Genomic DNA, 22,824 nt, shown 5'->3' with positions numbered 1-22,824 from the left:
AAAGAAAGGGGGAGGGGAGCACCAGAAGGAGATGGAGAAGAGGCAGAGTGATGGGCAGAGAGAGAACAAAAAGGGGAGGGGAGAAAAAACTAAATCAGGGATGGGGTAAGAAGGAGAGGAGGGGCATTAACAGAAGTTAGAGAAGTCAATGTTCATGCCATCAGGTTGGAGGCTACCCAGCCGGTATATAAGGTGTTGTTCCTCCAACCTGAGTGTGGCTTCATCTTGACAGTAGAGGAGGCCATGGATAGACATATCAGAATGGGAATGGGACGTGGAATTAAAATGTGTGGCCACTGGGAGATTCTGCTTTCTCTGGCGGACAGAGCATAAGTGTTCAGTGAAACAGTCTCCCAGTCTGTGTCGGGTCTCATCAATATATACAAGGCCGCACCGGGAGCACCAGACGCAGTAGATCACACCAGCCGACTCACAGGTGAAGTGTCGCCTCACCTGGAAGGACTGTCTGGGGCCGAGAATGGTGGTGAGGGAGGAAATGTAAGGGCAGGTGTAGCACTTGTTCTGCTTACAAGAATAAGTGCCAGGAGGGAGATCAGTGGGAAGGGATGGAGGGGGGGGGGAACGAATGAACAGGAGGGAGATCAGTGGGAAGAGATGGGGGGGTGAATGAATTGCATAGGGAACAATCCCTGCAGAAAGCAGGAAGGGGTGGGGGGGAAGATGTGCTTGGTAGTGGGATCCCGTTGGAGGTGGCGGAAGTTACGGAGAATTATACGTTAGACCCAGAGGCTGGTGGGGTGGTAGGTGAGGACAAGGGGGACCCTATCCCAAGTGGGGTGGCGGGTGGATGGGGTGAGGGCAGACGTGCGGGAAATGGGAGAGATGTGTTTGAGAGCAGAGTTGATGGTGGAAGAAGGGAAGTCCTTTTGTTTAAAAAAGGAAGACATCTCCTTCATCCTGGAATGAAAAGCCTCATCCTAAGAGCAGATGCGGTGGAGATGGAGGAATTGCAAAAAGGGGATGGCACTTTTGCAAGAGACAGGGCGGGAAGAGGAATTGTCCAGGTAGCTGTAAGAGTCAGTGGGCTTACAGTAGATATCCGTAGATAAGCCGTCTCCAGAGATCGCTGGTATGGTATATTGCATCTGGTGCGGCCTTTTACATATTGCTGAGACCCGATGCAGACTGGGAGACTGTTTCGCTGAACACCTATGCTCTGTCCACCAGAGAAAGCAGGATCTTCCAGTGGCCACACATTTTAATTCCACGTCCCATTCCCATTCTGATATGTCTATCCATGACCTCCTCTACTGTCAAGATGAAGCCACACTCAGGTTGGAGGAACAACACCTTATATACCGGCTGGGTAGCCTCCAACCTGATGGCATGAACATTGACTTCTCTAACTTCTGTTAATGCCCCTCCTCCCCTTCTTACCCCATCCCTGATATATTTAGTTTTTTTCCCCCTCCTCCCTTTTTTTTCTCTTTCTGCCCATCACTCTACCTGTTCTCCATCTCCCCCTGGTGCTCCCCTTCCCCTTTCTTTCTCCTAGGTTTCCCGTCCCATGATCCTTTCCCTTCTTCAGCTCTGTATCCCTTTTGCCAATCACCTTTCCAACTCTTGGCTTCAACCCATGCCCTCTGGTCTTCTCCTATCATTTTGCAATTCCCCCTCCTCCTCCTACTTTCAAATCTCTTACTATCTTTTCTTTCAGTTAGTCCTGACGAAGGGTCTCGGCCCAAAACATCGACAGTGCTTCTTCCTGGTCAGCAGGAGACGCTCATGGAGTGAGTACTGTTTCAGATTCACTCCATAACCTTTACTTTTTTTAACCTATGATCTCCCTTATTTAACTTATTTTTACCTACACCAAAAGATTCTTGCTACTTTTTTGGACTTATCTTTAAGAGTTTATTGTGAATTTTTGAAGAAATGGCTCTTAGATCTAAAGGGCGAGAATCTGGGAAGAATCCTAACGGGAACGGAAAGAAGCAGGCTGATCCTAAACGCACTGAATTGACTTATGAAATGTTATTGGAGGTTTTAAATGAAAAATTTGAAGAACAATGACAAATTTTTAAACAAGATATAAAGGCTTTTCAAGGTTATATGGATAAGACGGATTCAGTAGTTAACCAGCAGCAAGTTCTAATCGCAACTCTGCAAGAAGCGAGATTTGATCATTGAAAAATTGGAGCAGAACTTACTTTCGACAATTAAACAAGTGGAAACACTTAAAGCCAAGAGTGTCAACTTTGAGAATCGGTCCAGAAGACAGAACCTACGCATACTTGGTCTCCCAGAAGGTATTGAACAAGGGGACCCCTCGAAGTACTTTGCTCAACTTTTAAAGGATGCGTTCCCTTCTGTATTTCCAGACAGTCCTCCGTTACTCGATCGCGCTCACAGAATTATGCGTCAATCACCAAGTGCTTCAGCTAAAACACCGATTGTAAGTGTCCGATTTCATTATGTGCATGTTAAAGAGCAACTTATTCGTGTGGCTCGGCGTGTTGGGATGGTCAAATTTCTAGATCACAATTTTCATTTAGTAGAAGATTTTAGTCCAGAAGTAATGAAGGCAAGGCTTCTTTTTAAACCTCTGATGTCTGAATGTTATGAGAAAAATCTAAAACCTGCGCTCTTATACCCTGCGAAGCTCAGAATATCGCCTCCGAATGCACCACAGCAGGTTTATTTTTCTACATCTGAAGCGAGAAGCTTTCTGAATGAGAACTTCCCTACTGCTACAGATTCTCATCCCTAATAAATGAGTGATTTTGATCGTGCAAGTTGGTTTTTATTTCCAAAACCAGATTTTGTTTCTGGCTATTGGTGTAGGTTCACTCTATATTTTATACTCTAGTTAAAGTTTTTTTTTGACATACTAATTTTGTTATTTTACTTACTTCAACCACTGTAGTTTATCTTTGGTTATTATTATTAATCCTTCGAATCTTTTACTAAGATGGCGGTTTCTTCTCTAAAATATTTTTGGGTTTTTTTATTTCGCCTTTTTTTTCTTTCGTCTTCTTCCTATAATGCATCTCTTATCACAGTTTAAATTTTTTTTGATTTGTTTGGATTTTTAACCCGATTTATAAGTTAATAGTGATTATATTCTTTTTGTTTTTTTTACGACTAATTATATTAAGAAGTTTGGTTTTAGTATAGTGATTATTATTTCTTTAGAGTTTAGGTGGATCTTTTTTTTTTATCCTTTATATACGGAGTTGTCTTCTGCTGATATGGGTGTAGATTTAGTTTCATCTTTCCCTTTTCCCAGCCTATCCCTGGCTGAGGTGGTCTTTTTTTTCTCCTCTTGGGTGGGGGGGGGGGGTGGGAGGTCTTTTTCTAAATCTTGTTTCTTATATAAGTTTTTTTTAGTTTTTTCATTTGGGCTGATTTTAAACTACAAAGATGTCCACTATGTCATCATTTCCAGGTCTGCCCCTTATTTTTGTTCCTCTTCCGGGTACATGAGTTCATAATTTGGTTAACCCTTTATGTACCAGAGGGTTGATTTCAGAAATATGGCTCAGATCATTAATTTTGTCTCTTGGAATACTAATGGCTTAAACCATCCGATTAAACGGAAAAAGATTTTCAAAGTATTCCAAAGACTTAATGCTCATATTATTTTTGTACAAGAAACTCATGTGAGGAAAGAGGACAAATATCGCTTTTTTAGGTTTTGGAGGGGTCAACAGTATCATTCGAATTCGAATGCCAAAATAAAGGGAGTTTCAATTTTTATTGACTCCTCTATTGCATTTGTCCAACAAAATATCTTTTTGGATCCGAATGGTAGATTTTTGTTAATTACTGGCTTACTTTTTAACAAAAAGGATTATCCTGATTTTTTTAAGTCCTTATTTACTTCTCTACCTAATCTAAATGAATACAAGTTAATAATAGATGGTGACTTTAATTGTTGTTTAAATCCTTTGATGGACAAAGCTATATCTACTCAGACTTTACCTAATAAGTCAGCCACTTGTATTAACACTTTTTTGACTGATAATGGAATTTTTGATATTTGATTTTGGCATTCTAAGGACAAAGAGTTTTCATTTTTCTCACATGTTTATCATTCCTACTCGAGAATTTATTATTTTTTTATTGACTCTTGTTTTATTCCATCGGTAATTGGTTGTAATTATGATATTATAGCCATCTCTGACCATGCTCCATTAAAACTTTCTATTAAATTTACGGATACAGCTTTTAGTGCTAGACAATGGCGATTTGATTCTACCTTACTGCAAGATCCGGATTTTATTAAATTTATGAAGGAACAGATCAATTTCTTCTTTTCAACTAATTCCATATTTCTTGCGGAACACTTTGGGACACTTTTAAAGCATATATATGTGGACAGATTATCTCCTACTCTGTTGGTCTGAGAAAACGCATTAAGAAGGAAACTCTTTTATTGGTTGATAAAATTAAAGAGACTGACAAGAAATATTCAATTACTTCTAGCAAGGAGCTTTACAAACAAAGGGTTGAACTTCAAACGGAACATAGTTTATTACTTACATCTTCGATTGAAAATCAATTAATGAAAACCAGATCTGATTTTTATATACATAGTGATAAATCAGGTAAACTGTTAGCTAGTCAATTGAAGAATGCTTTGGTTAAATGTCAAATTACTAAGATCCATCAGCAGAATGGGGATCTGACAGTTAACCATGATGAGATAAATAAATGATTTCAAGATTTTTATACCTCCCTGTATCATTCCGAATTCCCTCATGATCGTAATACCATGTGTGATTTTCTTGGGAAATTGAATTTTCCAAAATTATCTTCAGATGATCTTTCAATATTAGAAACTCCTACTACGGATGCAGAAATTAAAGGGGTTATTTCCTCTATGAATTCTGGGAAAGCACCAGATCCAGATGGGTATACAGTAGAATTTTTTTAATGATTTTCCACTACTCTTTCTCCTTGGTTATGTAGGGTTTTTGAAGAAGCAACTAGATTGGGCAATCTGCCACAATCTTTTTATAGAGCTTCCATTTCTTTAATACTGAAGAAAGATAAAGATCCTACTGACTGTGTATCCTATAGATCAATATCTTTATTGAATGTAGATTCCAAGATCTTTTCTAAGTTACTGGCATCCAGGCTGGAGAAGGTATTACCCCAAATTATTTCGGAAGATCAAACGGTTTTACTAAAAATCGCTATTCTTTTTTCAATGTTAGATTATTGAATATTGTTTATACTCCTTCACATAGCAATTCAGAATGTGTTACTTCATTAGATGCGGAGAAAGCATTTGATAGAGTTGAATGGCCATACTTATTTTATGTGCTTGAGAAGTTTAATTTTAATCCGACATTCATTTCCTGGATTAAACTGATATATCATACTCCAGTAGCCTTGGTGCTTACTAACAATCTAAGATCTCCCTTTTTTCGTTTATTTCAGGGTACTAGACAAGGCTGTCCTCTTAGTCCATTATTTTTTGATATTGCTTTAGAATCCTTGGCATTTGCTATCAGAGAATCACAGAACATTTTTGGCATTAATCATGGGACAGATATACATAAGTTATCATTATATGCAGATGATTTATTATTATTTATTTCTAATCCTGAGAAATCCATTCCTGCAGTTTTATCATTGTTGGTTCAATTTACAGATTTTTCCAGGTATAAATTAAATCTTAATAAGAGTGAATTGTTTCCTTTAAATAGACAGGTTCTAATTTATGGAAATTTACCTTTTAAATTAGTTAATGACTCTTTTATTTACTTGGGGATTAAAATCACTAAAAACTATAAAGACTTATTTAAGGTTAATTTTTTACCCTTAATTGATCAAATTAAATGTTTGTTTACTAAATGGTCACCTCTATCTTTATCTCTGATAGGTCAGATTAATGCTATTAAGATGGTTATTTTACCCAAGTTTTTATATATATATTTCAAGCAGTACCAATTTTTATTCCAAAATCTTTTTTTGCTAATGTTGATTCAAAATTTTCCTCATATATATGGCAGAATAAAAATCCTAGGTTAAGTAAAATATATTTACAGAAGGCAAAGAAGGAAGGTGGATTGGCATTGCCTAATTTTAGATTTTATTATTGGGCAGTTAATATCCGATATTTGATATGTTGGTTAAAGGATTGGGATTGGGATTAGCCATCATTGGGTGAACTTGGAAATTAAATCTGTACAAGGATTTGCATTGGGTTCCATTTTAGGGACTTCTCTTCCCTTTGCTCTTTCTGAATTGCCAAAACGAATTGACAACCCGATAGTTAAACATACTTTACGCATATGGTTTCAATTTCGGAAATTTTTTGGGTTGACTCAGTTTGTTTTAAATATTCTTATTGTAACCAATTGCTTTTTTTATCCTTCTATTATAGACGAAGCTTATTCAGCTTGGAAGACTAAAGGATTATCATGATTTTCTGATTTATTTTTGGATAATTGTTTTATGTCTTTTGAGCAATTATCTAATAAATATAATTTGCCTAGACTTCATTTTTTTTTAGATATTTACAGATTAGGAATTTCTTAAATACTGTACTTCCTACTTTTCCAAATTTTGTGTCTTCAGGTATTTTGGAGAATTTGTTTGAACTAAATCCTTTTCAGAAAGGGCTAATATCAAAACTTTACAATATAATTATGAAAATAACAGAGCCCTTTTATAAGACTAAAAATGATTGGGAAAGAGAACTTAACCTTACTATCCCTATTGAGAATTGGGATAAAATTCTTCAATTAGTTAATACATCATCTATATGTGCTAAACATTCATTAATACAGTTTAAAGTTGGGCATAGGGCTCATATGTCCAAGGATAAATTGGCTCGTTTTTATTCCTATATAAATCCTATTTGTGACAGATGTCATTCTGAGATAGCATCTTTAACTCATATGTTTTGGTCGTGTCCGCTTTTGAAAAAATATTGGAAAGATATTTTTGATATTATTTCTGCGGTATTGAACATTGATTTACAACCTCATCCTATTACTGCAATTTTTTGTTTACCAATGATGGACTCACTTCATTTATCCTCTTCCGCTTGTCGAATGATTGCATTTCTTACATTAATGGCTAGAAGATCTATTTTGTTGAATTGGAAAGAAATTAATCCTCCTACCGTATTTCATTGGTTTTCTCAAACTATGTTATGTTTAAATTTAGAAAAAATTAGAAGTGTTGTATTTGATACTTCTATTAAATTTGAAAAGATATGGAGACCATTTATTCAATATTTTCATATGATGTAATATGACCCTGTTCCAAGCCTATTTGTTTTTCCAGTTTCGATTTTATATATGTTGAGAGGATCGGAGTTGATGACACTGATGATTTTGTATTGTTGCGAGATATTATAAACAGCCCTTTTTTTCCATTTTTTCTTTTTCTCTTTTTTCTTTTTTTGGTTTTTTTTATTAGTTATTAGATTAGTTTCTTTTTGCATTTTTTTCTTTTTCTTTTTTCTGTTTTTTTAATATATTATGATATACCTAGGTTTGCCTTGTTTATTTGTATATTGTATCGTTCATGATTTGGGAATACTCATTTATACTGTAATCATTGCTTATGTATTCTTTCATGTTCAGTTGAAATGTGTATGTTTGTAGTCCCATTATCTATGTATCAATTTTATTTTGTTATTAATAATAATAAAAACATTGAAAGACAGTGCTTCTTCCTATAGATGCTGCCTGGCCTGCTGTGTTCCACCAGCATTTTGCGTGTGTTGCCTGAATTTCCAGCATCTGTAGATTTCCTCGTGTATGCTCATGGAAGGCTTCTGATGCATAAGACCCCAAAAATGATTCAATGCCTCAACGAATAAAGTTACGAAGTAAGTTGCCCAGGGTTTGAGGTCCAATTTGAGACACAACACGATTACAATTCAGGGCGTGGGAGTTCAGATTTGAATTCCAATGCCCCCTGCAAGGTGTATGTATATTCTTGCTATGACTGGGTGGGTCTGCTCCAGGTGATCTGGTTTTCCAGCAGTCCATGGATGTACCAGTTAGTATGGGGGTTGCTGGGCAGTGCAGCTCGTTGGGCCGGATGGGCCTATTCTACATTGTATGTCCAAATAAATAAATAACATTTCCTATCACTATTCTCATGATGCCAAAATAAATCATAGCAAGAAGAAATTAAATCAGAAGATTTAATAAATAAAAAAATAAATTATTTAATAATTTAATAAATTGTTTTATCATTATCCAATAAACATTATTAGAAATTACCTGTGCCAGGACAGGCCCAGGCTTGGATGTGATGACTATTTTGTTCCTACTTAACCCGAGAAACCAGAATCAAGGCTTTAGTCATCACTTGAGTAGCGTAGAAGGTGTTTATCAATTGTGAAACTCTTCCAAAGATTATTACTATTATTAGACAAATCTTGCAAAGAATATTTTATCCCCACAGAAAGGGATGTATTTTTAATTCTTGATCTCTACTTCTGATGCAACATAACTGATGTACCCCCAGGTTATTGAGAGAGGCAAGAGGTGAGATTGTTGGAGCCTTGATCAATATCTTTACAGCCATAGTTGAGGTCCCAGAGGACCTCGCAAATAGCTAATGTTGTTCCATTATTCAAGAAGGGAAACAAGGTTAATCCTGGAAACTATAGACTAGTGAATCTCACGTCAGAGGTAGGAAGATATTGGAGAGGATTATTAGGTTTAGGATTGATGAACACTTGGACATGAACACATGGCCTAGTTAGGGACAGCAAGCATGCCATGACGAGTTATACTAACCCGACTCACTTTTTTTGACAAGGTGATGAGGGTGATTGTTGAAGGTAGATCTATGGATTTTAGTAAACTGTTTGGCAAGGTTCATCCAAGTTTAAGTACAAGTTTGTCATTCAATCATACACACGAATACAACCAAACAAAACAGTATTCCACTGTCACAAGGTACAAACAGAGGGAGGCTTGAGGAATATACAGAGTGTAAATGAGAACTTAGAACAAAACTAAGAGGTACAGAGATGTTGTGCAATAATCTTGACAAGTGGGATAAAAGAGAATCCCAGGACATTCTATCAGCATATCAAGAGAAAGAGGGTAGTCAGGGGAAGAGCGAGTCTTCTTTTTGAAACCAGGCAACATGGGTAAGGACCTAAATGAATACTGTACTTCCATCTTCACCAAGGAGCACAAAACAGAAGATAATGAGTCAGGAAGGGGTTCAAGGATAACCTGGACATGTCACTATGAAGGATGAGTAGGTACTAGATATCGTGGGACACTTTAGGTTTACTAAATCCCCAAGGCTGAGTGAAATCTATTCCAGGTTGTGAAGGGAAAAAAGGTGGGGGGGGGAGGTGTGGAGGGAGAGGAATGGATAACTGGGGCTCTGAAAACTTTTCCATCATTATTATTAGATACAAATAAGATGTCAGAAGCACAGAGGATACCTAATGTTCCTTTATTTAAGGAAGACAGCAGAGATAAGCTAGATAACTACAAGCTGATGAATTTTCTTTCAGTTGTAGGGACATTAATGAAGGAAAGCCTAAGGAAGAAGTTTTATGTACACTTAGAAAGGCAGGGGCAATTCACTGATAGTCAGTTTCGTTTCATGGAGAGGAAATACTAACTCACTAAATAGACAGACATTTGTTTTTGAGGAGATAACTAACAATATGGGTGGCAGGATGGAGATACGTCTCTACCAAAGGTGTAAGGCATTCCTTCCCTCTGCCAGCTTGCAAGGCAACCATGGGCAAGGTGTAGCAGCTCCTTAGCACCCCCCCACCACCACCCCAGATCAAGGTCACGTGAAGCCATGGGAACAAGTGGTGGATGAACAGCTAGTACATGTACTGGTTATTGTGTCAGGCAGACAACCTCTCAAGAGTATTGAGAATGTCTGGAGTCACCTGTCTTGTAAAGATATTGTCCAGAAGGCAATGACAAACTACTTCCGTAGAAAAAATTGCCAAGAACAATCATAGTCATGGAAAGACCGTGATAGCCCACGTCATATGACATGGCACATAACAAACAAACTGACTGAAAGGGCAGTAGATGTTGCTTATACGGAGTTCAGCAAGACTTTTGAAAAGATTTTATACAAGATCCAAGGTAAGCTGACACAGTTGATACAAAAGTGGCTTCATGATGGGAGGCTGAGGATAATTCACTGAGCGGAAAACTATGAAAGGTGGTGTACTGCAGAGATCATTGCTGGAACCCTTGTTGTTCATGATACATATTAACAACTGGGACATTAATGTTAATGGTATGAATAATAAGACATAAAGCTAATGGCATGGAACTTAATCATACTGTGGATAGGAAGGAAGTTTGTTCAAGGCTACAATATGATGCAGATCAGATAAAAGGTTGCCTAGACCTTGGAAGTTGCAATTTAACTCAACAAGTGTGAGGTGATGCATTTTAAAAGTGTGATGAATAGGACTTTGGGGTTCAAGTTCAATGATAAACCAGATAAATAAGGTGGCAAGATAGACAAAGCATACTTGCTGTCATAAATCACCCATAGAACAGGGGATTCCAACCTTTATTTTGCTATGGGCCCATGGCCATTAACTGAGGGGGTATGTGGATTCCAGGTGGGAACTGCTGCCATAGAACATAAATGTTGGGAGGTTACGATGTAACTTTACAAAACATTGATTAAGGCATACTCAAGAGTATTGCATGTAATTCTGATCACTACACCATAGACAGGATGTAGATGTGCTAAAGAGAATGCAGTGGAGATTCACCAGGACATTGACTGGAATGGAGGATTTTAGTTAAAGGGAGGACTGGATATAATGGTCTTGTCTTCCATACAGCAAAGGAAAATGAAAGGCGACCAAATTGAGGTATCCAAAATAAAACGCACAGGATAAAGTATAGAGTCTGAACACTTCTCCAGCATGATAAGGGCATCAAAAAACAAGACGACAGAGGTTGAAAGCAAGAGGGAGGAGTTTTTAAGGGAGTTTAAGTGGAAAGTTCTTTTTTCTAAAAATAAAACATCACATGCTTGATACCTCAAATTCGCTGCTTGAGATGGCATTAGAGTCAGAGACAACCACTATGTTTAACAGACAGGCTCTTATATAAGCAAAGTATAAAAATGATAATGGACTTAATATGCAGGCAAAGAGGATAAGTGTAAATGAGAAAAAAGGTTGACAGAGATGTGGTGCGCCAAAGGACCAATTTGCATCTTAACCCTCTGAAGCAGCAGCTCCCAACCTGAGGTCCATGGACCCCTCAGATAATGGTAAGGATCCACGCCATAAAAAAAAGGGCTGGGAACACCTGCTCGTTTTTATTCCTATATAAATCCTATTTATGACAGATGTCATTCTGAGATAGCGTCTTTAACTCATATGTTTTGGTCATGTCTGCTTTTGAAAAAATATTGGAAAGATATTTTTGATATTATTTCTGCGGTATTGAACATTGATTTACAATCTCATCCTATTACTGCAATTTTTTGTTTACCAATGATGGACTCACTTCATTTATCCTCTTCCGCTTGTCGAATGATTGCATTTCTTACATTAATGGCTAGAAGATCTATTTTGTTGAATTGGAAAGAAATATGGGCAAGAAACTCAGAATAAAATTGAGCTGTTCAACACCAAATTATCTCACCTTGTTTAAGTGAGGAGTATTTTTTGTAAAAGGTCAAAATATCACGAGATATAGTAATAAAGGCCCACCAACAGAACTGAAGGTAAGGTGCAGATCAACTACAATTTAACACAACACTGGCGAAAGCTTAAGTACCAAACACATACCATTTCCTGTTTTGACGTTAGGATCAACATGTAACACTGAGGAAAGTTTCTTTTTTGCTAAAGATAAAATCCAAGAAGAGGAAGAGACAGATACACACCTCATGTTTTTCCAACTGATTTTTTTCCATCTTCATATTGCATTTGCAGTCAACCTGAAACATTACAGACAAGCTTTAGAGAAAATGCAAATACAAATATCTGATCAGCCAATCATGTAGTAGCAACTAGATGCATATAAACATGCAGACACAGTCAAAAGGTTCAATGCTATCACACCAAACATCAGAATGGGAAGAAATGTGATCAAAGCGATTTTGACCGTGGAATGATTGTTGGTGCCAGACAGTGCTTTGAATATCTCAGAAACTGCTGATTACTTGGGATTTTCATACACAATTTCTAGAGTTTACAGAAAATGATGCAAAAAAACAACAAAAATATTCTAGTGATCAGCAGATTGTGGGAGAAAACACCTTGTTAATGACAGATGTCAGAGGAGAATAGCCAAACAGATTCAAGCTGACAGAAAGGCAACCAACTCAAATTCTCATGCGTTGTAGTGATGATGTGCAGAAGAGCACCTGTGAACACACAAAACATCGAACCTTGAAATGGATGGGCTACAGCAGCAGAAGACCATGAACATACACTGAGTGGCCACTTAATTAAGTACAGGATATGCCTAATAAATTAACCACTGTGTGTATAAATGAAATATTGATTCTTCAACAAATCCATAGCTCACCACAAATGAAAAACATTACAGACTAAATAAAGCAAAGTATTTTGCTTTGGTAATTGATGCGCAATAAAATAATCTAAAACAGTCAAACTTGATGACATGATCAAAGACACATTTGAGAAGTATTACACTCTATGAAATGGACTTCATGGCTCTGTTCAGTGGCCTTTGCCACCATACTAATATAGCAAGGATCTAGCTAATCTAGTTTGCTAACCTAATTTCAGTTACCTCATTTTTGCAAATCTAATTTGTCTCAAAACACGTCACTTATAACGAAAGCTAACCACTGGAAGAATTTTTTTTTAAATGGCAGGTATCAAAACTGGTTAATAAAAAACAAGAAATTCTGGAAACACTCACTGGGTTGGACAGCATCTGGGGATGGAAAAACAATCTCCTATCAAAACTAGCCTGACAAAGGGCCTTCAATCTGAAATATTATTGTCCTTTCTCTTTCACAAATGCCACCTAATGTGCTGTGTTTGCACCATTTTCTGTTTTTACTTTATGCAACAGCATGGTGGCACAATGCTTCAAAGGCCTCGGTTCAAATCCTACTGCTGTCTGTAAGAAGTTAGTACGTTCTCCCCATGACTGCGTGGGTTTCCTCAAGTGCTCCAGTTTCCTCCCACAGTCCAAAGACATACCAGTTGGTAGCTTAATCAGTCGTTGTAATTTGTCCCATGATTAGGATAGAATTAAATAGGGGGATTGCTAGGTGGCACGGCTTGAAGGGCTCGTTCGGTGCCATATCTAAATAAATAAAAATACAACTTGCTTCCTCCAGTGATAAAATTACCTGGTCTGGTTTCACGAGTATCAGAGTGATGCAGCAGCAACCAGATTCAGGTAATCTGATTGTAAACTGAAAAATCTCCTCAACCCCCCCCCCCCCACCCTCTCCTCCCTCACACCATATCCTTTACTTTGCATAATTAAGAGTATTGTTACAATTTTGATTCAAAAATGTACAATAGCCTGCTAGCTTTTGATTTCATGTAATTCCTTTGGTGGACAGGTGTTTGGAGAAGGAATGATGAAAGGAAGATGCAGAGAAAATTAAGCCTTTCTAATAAAAGGTCATCAATCTAAAATTTTATGGTTTCTCCCTACACAGCTGCTGACTGAGTTGGGCAGTATTTCCAGTTGCATCTGGGTTTTTTTATTTCCCATTTCCAGCATTCTCTGTTTATTATTTCCAATTTCCAGCAGATTTTTTACTTGGTGTGTGTGCACATTAAAATGATTTATCAAAGTTAATGACATTGGCAATGAAAATGCATACATTATTCTACTGCAACAAAATCATATTTAAGGATAAATTTCCAGAACCATCTGTGGTGTGTAAAAGAAATTCCTTCTCATCTCCACTCTAAAGGAATATTCTTCAGTCTTCATTTTTATTTGCAACAGTGTTGCCTTGAATGTGCAATACAGAGGATTCTGGTTAATTGTGCATCAGTTAATTGAGGCAGCCACTTATTTGGGACAATTCTTAATGAACAAAAGCTAGTCAAGAAAATATCTGGGATTTCCTTTATTTATTTAGGAGACTATGGGCTTAAGTGGTAAAAGAAACTGTGCTGAGCAGTTTCCAGCTAGTGTCAATCACGTGCACTTGGGTGGCAATTATAACACTACATCATCCTTAGAGCAAATAGAAGGTTGACATCTTCTGGATAGATCATGAAAACCACATATTCTTTTATGTTTTATGTTTGTTTTTATGTTCTTTTATGTTCTTCTTTTATGTTTGCTTTTCATCTTTGATGTGATTCTGGAGCTACTGGAGCCTGTGATTTGCTGTTTGGAGATTGTTTGGGTATTCTCATGTTCTGCAGACTCCAAGAGGATTCCAGGAGGCAGAGGCGATGAGCACGGGCAGGCTGTGGGATGTTTGACTCCATTTAGCAGATTAAAGCTTCCATTGTTTACCAATTAAAGCGACAAAGGAGACTGAAGCATTGAGGTGTGGAGTGTGATCGCCAGCTGCCTGTCTTTTGATCACTTTGCTACAGAGAGGGGAAGGCCTGTCAGAGAGTGTTACCTAAGTTTTCTGCATTTTGGATGTGGACTTGGACTATAGATTTTGTTTTCCACTCCTTTAGTTTTTTTATATTGTGTTTTTTGCCTGATTTTTCTTGCTTTTTTATGCGGGATGTAGGCTTGGAGGATTGATGTTCCCATTTTGTTTGTTTTTTTTGAGCAGGAAGAGGGATTTAGGGTTATATGCCTGCTCCATTTTTGCATGGGGAGTGGGGATTTCAGGAGTTGATGATCATGCTGCCTTTCTTTTCTTGGTTTCATGGCTACCTGAAGAAGAAGAATTTGAAGAATTTCAACTTGAAGTTGTAACTTCCAAGTTTCAAATGGTCCCTTCAAACTTTGAACTTAGATAATACCATTGCATGTGTTTGTGTTCAAAAAGCAGTGTTTTTTTTTGTAATTGATAGTTGGTAAGAAGTAAACACCATTCAGAATTGTTTAGCTCACTGTGGTTTAAGCTTTCAAGTTTGGCAATGCTGGATAGCCGGGACTGAAAATGAAATGATTTCACTACTTCAACAAGTTAGGAACTATGAATAATGTGAAGTTATTGACAATCATCTTGAATGTTACAATGAAAATGAAGATTTGAAGGATGCAATCATCAAAAGCATTGTATGAAGGCAGTTCACTAATCTACACTAAGAGTCTGTGCTGATTTTGTTCATTTACAATCAAAGAACTCAGTTGCGTACACTGGATGAATTTCTCCCTTGATAACTAGTAGGAACTAATGTATGGTATTATTGTACTATAGCATATTGGTATTATTCTAATTTGTTCTGTATTTCATTTAAATACTTAATTTGTTACACAGTTAAATCCTAACCTTGTCTTTTATATACCTTTCCAACTATTTTCGTGAAACTTCGTGAAAATTGGGAGAGCCGCTTAATTGGGCCAAAATGTACTGGTTCTGATATGTCCTAACTAACCAGAAACCACTGTATTTGAATAAATATAATTCAATATATCATAAAATATGGAAACTTAGAAAAAGTAGTCTTAAATAATTCAGCTTTGCACAAGATTGGGAAAACGTGTACTCACTTATTTAAAAACCCAAACTTTAACAATGAACAGCATTATCTACTTCTGATCCAGTACTTGCCCAGCATTTACTTGGAAATCTATTTCAATTCTCACATTATAAATGTTGACCGTGGACCTGATCAAAGAACTGACACAAGGCTGATTTTGCTCTTAACACTAACAGTTGTACACATCAAGAAAGAGTCAATTCTCCTCATTAGCAAGTCTGTTAAAAGTTGTGGAAATGTACCACAACAAAAAATGCCAAGATCAAGTTAAATCTCTTAGATCAATTACATTTTGATTACTTTCACTATAGTTATTGTAATTATTTTACAACAAGAGCTCTGAGGGGCAGGGGAGAGAGAAGGACACTCCTATTTGTTATCAAGTAATCATTAATGAACGTTAGTGAAATGCAGTGGTTATATTAAAGCACATGAATCAGCCAAACGGGACAATTTTGGTTAATATCATGAAAGCTCTTTCGGGTGAGGTAAAGGACAGCCAACTCCAATACAATCATAAGTACGCACAGAGCAGTGCCTTTTTGGAACACCAGAGATAAGTGACAGAGGGGGGGAAATTACACACCAAAGTATTACCACATACATCATTTAGCAAAAGCTTGCCATTCTAAAGATCTTACCAGTGCGTGTTCTGTTAGAAAGTGTTCTTCCATCTCAGATTTGGGAAAAGGCTCATTACAATACCGGCAAAGATCGATGTTCCTTCTACAATGGATTTCATGGATGGTGAAGTTTGTTGCAGGAATGTCACGTTTGCTGACAATGAAACAGAATACAATATATTTATTCAAAACTGGTGAATTTAAAGTTAACAGCATCTGTTCCCCCACATGTTTAGATTCATGTTGGTATTCAACTGCCAAGAAAACAAAAAGCAGGGATATTTGCAAAAGGATCAAAAATTATTTAAATAACAGATATCATCCTGTATACTTTAAAGAAAATACAGTCCAGAGGATCTCAGATTTGACTTCAAATTTGTACTCCAAGGCACAATGAAACGTTATTTTAGCTTTCCACAGAACGAAATGGAGGAAAATCAGTAGATATTTCTGCTGAAAAGTCTGTTTATGTTGCTCTTGGGCAAGGGTTACCCATAAATGTGCAACTACTAACTCCAATGCATTTTAAAAGATGGAAAGGAAAAATAATGAAACTTGCTGCCAATCCCCAGCAATCGAAAAAGATAGCAACAAGAGCCTATAAGATAACTTAAAAGGAGTTATAAGTATTTTAAATTCAGAATCAGGTTGATTATCACTGGTGCATTTTCTGAAATTTGTTGTTTTACAGCAGCAAAGTAACACAAAAAAAATTACTCTAGGTTACAAAATTAAATAGTCCATGAGAACAAAGTATTGTTTATAGGATCATCAATGGTTCTGAAATCTGATGGCAGAGTTGAAGAAGCTGTTCCTAAAATGCTGAGTATGGATTTTCAGGATCCTGTACCTCCTTCCCAATGGCAGAAATAAGACAGCATATCGCAGATGGTGAGGACACTACTGACAGATGCCACTTTCTTGAGGCATTGTCTTTTGAAGATGTCTTGGACAGCAGACAGGTTGTGCTCATGATGCAGTTGGCTGCATCCACACCCTTTGCAGCCTATGTCAATCCTCCATACCTGACAGTGATGTAAACAGTCAGAATGATCTCCATCACATATCCATAGAAACTTGCAAGAGACTTAATGAGAATTGGCGTATGTTTGCTGAACTTCCCTTCTTGAAGTCCACAATTAATTCCTTGATCTTACTGATGTTGAGTGCAAGACTGTTATGCTCCATCACTCAACCAACCAATCCATCTCACCCTTGTATACCTCCCTGTTATCTGCGATTCTGCCAATAATTGTGGTACGATTGTCAAAGTTAGATCAGTTCTTTTCTGAATTTAACTACTTTGTTTGCTAATCTATCAGATAAAGCTGTGTTTCTTAAGCTCTTGTGTTGAGTGCTGATCAGAGGCTCTTTGAGGTACTGTAAAGTTAGATTCTGCTTTTTAAAATTGAGTTTTCCAAACAGGAATATTTAGACAGTGAACTGGTGAACAGCAACACACAGAGAAGACTGGAGGAACTCAGCAGGCCAGGCAGCATCGATGGAAAAGAGTACAGTTGAAGTTTCAGGTTGAGACCCTCCAGCAGGACTAGAGAAAAAAACATGAGGAGTAGATTTAAAAGGTGGGGGTGAGGAGGGAGAAATGCAAGGTGATTGGTGAAACTGGGAGGAGGAGGGGTGAAGTAAAGAACTGGGAAGTTGATTGGTGAAAGAGATACAGAGCTGGAGAAGAGGGAGTCTGAAAGGAACTGACTCAAGGCCATGGGAGAAAGAAAAGGTGGGGGAAGAACACTAGAGGGAGGCAATGGGCAGGCAAGGAGATAAGGTGAGAGAGGGAAAAGGGGATGTGAAGGGGGTGGCAATACCGGAAATTCAAGAAATCCAGTTCATGTTATAAGGTTGGTGGCTACCCAGACGGAATATAAGATATTGTTCCTCCAATCTGAGTGTGGCCCCATAATGACAGTGGAGGAAGCCATGGATAAACATTTTGGAATGGGAAGTGAAATTAAAATGGGTGGCCATTGGGAGATCCCGCTTTTTCCGGCAGAATCTCTGCAAGACTTAATATTGAGCCACATTGTATCTATTAAGTAATGTCCGTTCGTGACCAAGACTTTCACCGATTAAAGTTCTGCCCCAAACCATTCAGTGGAGGTTTTTAGTTGGCTGGATTGGTGAATATCCAGCTGTGCAGAAGTGATTTGTTCTTTCACAATAGGTAGAACATTTAATAGAAAATTGTTGATGTGACATGATTTTTATCAGGGAGGGCTAAAGAAATGTAGAGGGAGACTTGAAATAATGACAACACAGGAATTGGCCGTAACTCTACCAGTGTCAAATACTAGCCAGTACATTTACTGCAATATCTGCTACAAGACCAGACTGCATGAGATTCTTACAGGGCCCCACCTAAAAAACTTGAAGTTAAACAACCATTCATAAATAATATATTCATATATATTCATAATATATTCACTTTTAAAACAATGGGCCAGAACTTGGGGCCTCATCACCAGCAGCAAGTCTTGCAGCCCTTGTATGTTATAAGTATGAACTTGCCTTTTCTGAACTATACAGTCCCAACTTATTAAAATAACCCATCCTTGGCTAAAGTGATGAAGCCCCCTGCTTTTTGCAGTGAGGTTACATAGTGTGTGGCCAATCATAAAACTGCACTTAGAAACATTCAAAACAGCTGAGAACTATTACAAGTGAAACATCAGAAATTGACATGAAAAAAAAAGTGGCTATTCAAGATGGCATATCTTGAATATCTTGATGGATATACAATGCAAGCATTTAAATCACATGTAGATCACATGGATGAACTACAACAATTGTTCATCCCAGTTTAGCAAAAGAATAAACCAGGGAAGGTAGTGCACCCGTGGCTGACAAGGGAAATTAGGGATAGTATCAAGTCCAAAGAAGAAACATATAAATTAGCAAAAAAAAGTGGCACACCTGAAGACTGGGAGAAATTCAGAGACCAGCAGAGGAGGACAAAGGGCTTAATTAGGAAAGGGAAAAAAGATTACGAGAGAAAGCTGGCAGGGATCATAAAAACTGACTGTAAAAGCTTTTATAGATGCGTGAAAAGAAAAAGATTGGTCAAGATAAATGTAGGTGCTTTACAGTCAGAAACAGGTGAATTGATCATGGGGAGCAAAGACATGGCAGACTAATTAAATAACTATTTTGGTTCTGTCTTCACTAAGGAGGACATAGATAATCTTCCGAAAATAGTAAGGGACCGAGGGTCTAGTGAGATGGAGGAACTGAGGGAAATACATGTTAGTAGGGAAGTGGTGTTAGGTAAATTGAAGGGATTAAAGGCAGACAAATCCCCAGGGCCAGATGGTCTGCATCCCAGAGTGCTTAAGGAAGTAGCCCAAGAAATAGTGGATGCATTAGTGATAATTTTTCAAAATTCCTTAGATTCTGGATTAGTTCCTGAGGATTGGAGGGTGGCTAATGTACCCCACTTCTTAAAAAAGGAGGGAGAGAGAAACCGGGGAATTATAGACCAGTTAGTCTGACATTGGTGGTGGGGAAAATGCTAGAGTCAGTTATCAAAGATTTGGTAACAGCACATTTGGAAAGAGGTGAAATCATCAAAGTCAGCATGGATTTGTGAAAGGAAAATCATGTCTACGAATCTTATAGAATTTTTTGAAGATGTAACCAGTAGAGTGGATAGGGGAGAACCAGTGGATGTGGTATATTTAGATTTTCAAAAGGCTTTTGACAAGGTTCCACACAGGAGATTAGTGTGCAAACTTAAAGCACACAGTATTGGGGGTATGGTATTGATGTGGATAGAGAATTGGTTGGCAGACAGGAAGCAAAGAGTGGGAGTAAACGGGACCTTTTCAGAATGGCAGGCAGTGACTAGTGGGGTACCGCAAGGCTCAGTGCTCGGACCCCAGTTGTTTACAATATATATTAATGATTTAGACGAGGGAATTAAATGCAGCATCTCCAAGTTTGCAGATGACACGAAGCTGGGCGGCAGTGTTAGCTGTGAGGAGGATGCTAAGAGGATGCAGGGTGACTTGGATAGGTTAGGTGAGTTGGCAAATTCATGGCAGATGCAATTTAATGTGGATAAATGTGAGGTTATCAACTTTGGTGGCAAGAACAGAAAAACAGGTTATTATCTGAATGGTGGCCGATTAGGAAAAGGGGAGATGCAACGAGACCTGGGTGTCATTGTACACCAGTCATTGAAGGTGGGCATGCAGGTACAACAGGCGTTGAAAAAGGCAAATGGTATGTTGGCATTCATAGCAAAAGAATTTGAGTACAGGAGCAGGAAGGTTCTACTGCAGTTGTAGAAGGCCTCGGTGAGACCGCACCTAGAGTATTATGTGCAGTTTTGGTCCCCTAATCTGAGGAAAGACATTCTTGCCATAGAGGGAGTACAGAGAAGGTTCACCAGATTGATTCCTGGGATGGCAGGACTTTCATATGAAGAAAGACTGGATCGATTAGGCTTATACTCGCTGGAATTTAGAAGAGTGAGGGGGGATCTTATTGAAACGTACAACGTCCTAAAGGGATTGGACAGGCTAGATGCAGGAAGATTGTTTCCGATGTTGGAGAAGTCCAGAATGAGGGGTCACAGTTTAAGGATAAAGGGGAAGCCTTTTCGGACCGAGATGAGGAAAAACTTCTTCACACAGAGAGTGGTGAATCTGTGGAATTCTCTGTCACAGGAAACAGTTGAGGCCAGTTCATTGGCTATATTTAAGAGGAAGTTAGATATGGCCCTTGTGGCTAAAGGGATCGGGGGTATGGAGAGAAAACAGGTACAGGGTTCTGAGTTGGATGATCAGCCATGATCATACTGAATGGTGGTGCAGGCTCGAAAGGCCAAATGGCCTACTCCTGCACCTATTTTCTATGTTTCTATCTATTGTTTGTTCATTGAATATTCTCAAATTGCCAGTGCCTGCTGATTCCTGCACACAGACATAATGGTTAATCCTCACTCAAGTGCCAGACACTAATTTAGACTTAAATGTCTATTATCATGAAAGTTCCACATTGAAGCCATACAGAAAGCAAAGAAAAACAAAGCTAAAATAAAGCAGGACAGAAATATTATAATGAGAAAAATAAGCCTGGAGAGAATTATTCGGACTAAATCTACGACCAATTTCCAGTCTCTGTCAATTCCGCCATACTACCAAACTGGATTTCTTCCACACTAATTTTCCAGGATCTGAGAAGGTGATAGTGAGCAGCTTTTAGAACAACCACAATCCTTCCTTTTAAATTACTTTAATTGTATTATTTGTCCTGAATTCAAATATCAAAAACAAGTGAAATATTTCCTTGGCGCAATAGTGTCTAATTAGCAGGAGAACATACAATCATTACAAATCTCATGTTCTTGATGCCCTTATTATTTCCATTGTTGTTGCTGTCAGAGTAGGTGATGTGAGCAACATTCATATACACTCAGAGAGACAAATCAGCTTTCAAATACATCCTTTGGCAATTTCCTGAAGTAATCATCTATGTTAGTCTCTTACCAGTTGGCGCATAGTCGGGTTTCCTCAGTTTGACTGTCAGACATGGTTGCTTTTGCTCAAAAACTACAAAACAAAATAGACAAATACATTAGTGCTCAGTTATGCTTCGATGACAGCAAGCCTTTTCAAATATGATACTGACAACAGGATTGTACCTATTTTAAATCAAATCAGGATACATTGCCAAAACCTTTCTTTCTCCTTTATCCCCTATCCCAAAAGAATGCTCCTGGTTTTCCTACAAACCATATATTAAGTCAGATTTCAGACAGCAAAAACAATTAAGATAAGCCTCAGAGGAAAAGTACCCAAGCTTTGTAAATCATTTTCACTGATGAATGATAACAAAATGCAATGGTCACAATTTACAGCTTCAAACATTTTGCCCCACCAATGATGTACAGTACCTGCATGTTTTACATTTTCCCTTTGTAAACCAAATGAGACAATACTAATTTACAAAGATCTCCCATACAAATTAATGCAGCTGTTCAACTGATTCTGGTCATTTACTTAGCTAGAGTCCTGTATCTCAAACAAATTACACCACACTCAGACGAACAAAAAGCTACTAATTCTCAGCCCTTCAAATACCGATAAATTTCACCAACCCGACTGAAGTATTTTCACAGCAAACTACTCAAAAGTTCACAAAGATAGAATTTCTATTTACTTGAAATAGCTTCTGTCCAGCATATTGCACCGACTACAGAACTGCCTGGCCAAATAATGATTTTAACCTGCCTGCAGCTCAGAACCACCTTCAACCAGTCTCACCCATCTGTGTCACAGTAACCAAAACATTGACTGTCACTTTCATCAGTAATATTTAGGATAAATCTTTCATTAATTTCTTCGCTTTTTTAGGAGTAGCACACCTGCGCCAACGCCCTCAAGTGGAGAGCTCAATTTAAACAATTTAAACATTCAGTACTTTAACTTTCACTTTCTATTTCCCTGCACAGGAAGTTTAAATTCTGTGCATACAGAAAGATTTCTTGGCTTCATTTCAACAATATGAATTCATAGACAGGAAGAATCCTGGACTATATTATCATATGTATTTCCAAAACATCAAATGAAATCTGCTTCAACCAAATCTAAAGTTCAA

General features: G+C 37.8%; 1 protein-coding gene across 2 annotated transcripts in view; it reads right to left on the bottom strand.

Moving 5' to 3' along the window:
* The window catches only part of LOC132404023 (TRAF-type zinc finger domain-containing protein 1-like), a 59,282-nt gene that overhangs the window by 31,615 nt on the left and 4,843 nt on the right, over positions 1 to 22,824 (bottom strand). For both annotated transcript variants that reach the window (XM_059987976.1, XM_059987977.1), the window contains exons 2-4: positions 21,714 to 21,776; positions 16,225 to 16,360; positions 11,851 to 11,904 (exon numbers count right to left, since the gene is read on the bottom strand). In XM_059987976.1, coding sequence (XP_059843959.1) covers positions 11,851 to 11,904; positions 16,225 to 16,360; positions 21,714 to 21,757 — 234 coding nt within the window. In that variant the 5' untranslated portion in view covers positions 21,758 to 21,776. The remainder of the gene's footprint in view (positions 1 to 11,850; positions 11,905 to 16,224; positions 16,361 to 21,713; positions 21,777 to 22,824) is intronic.

This window comes from Hypanus sabinus, chromosome 13 (genome assembly GCF_030144855.1).
Source record: "Hypanus sabinus isolate sHypSab1 chromosome 13, sHypSab1.hap1, whole genome shotgun sequence".
NCBI lineage: Eukaryota > Metazoa > Chordata > Chondrichthyes > Myliobatiformes > Dasyatidae > Hypanus > Hypanus sabinus.
The sequence above is the reverse complement of the archived record's forward strand: the minus strand, read 5'-3'. Positions and strand labels throughout refer to the sequence as shown.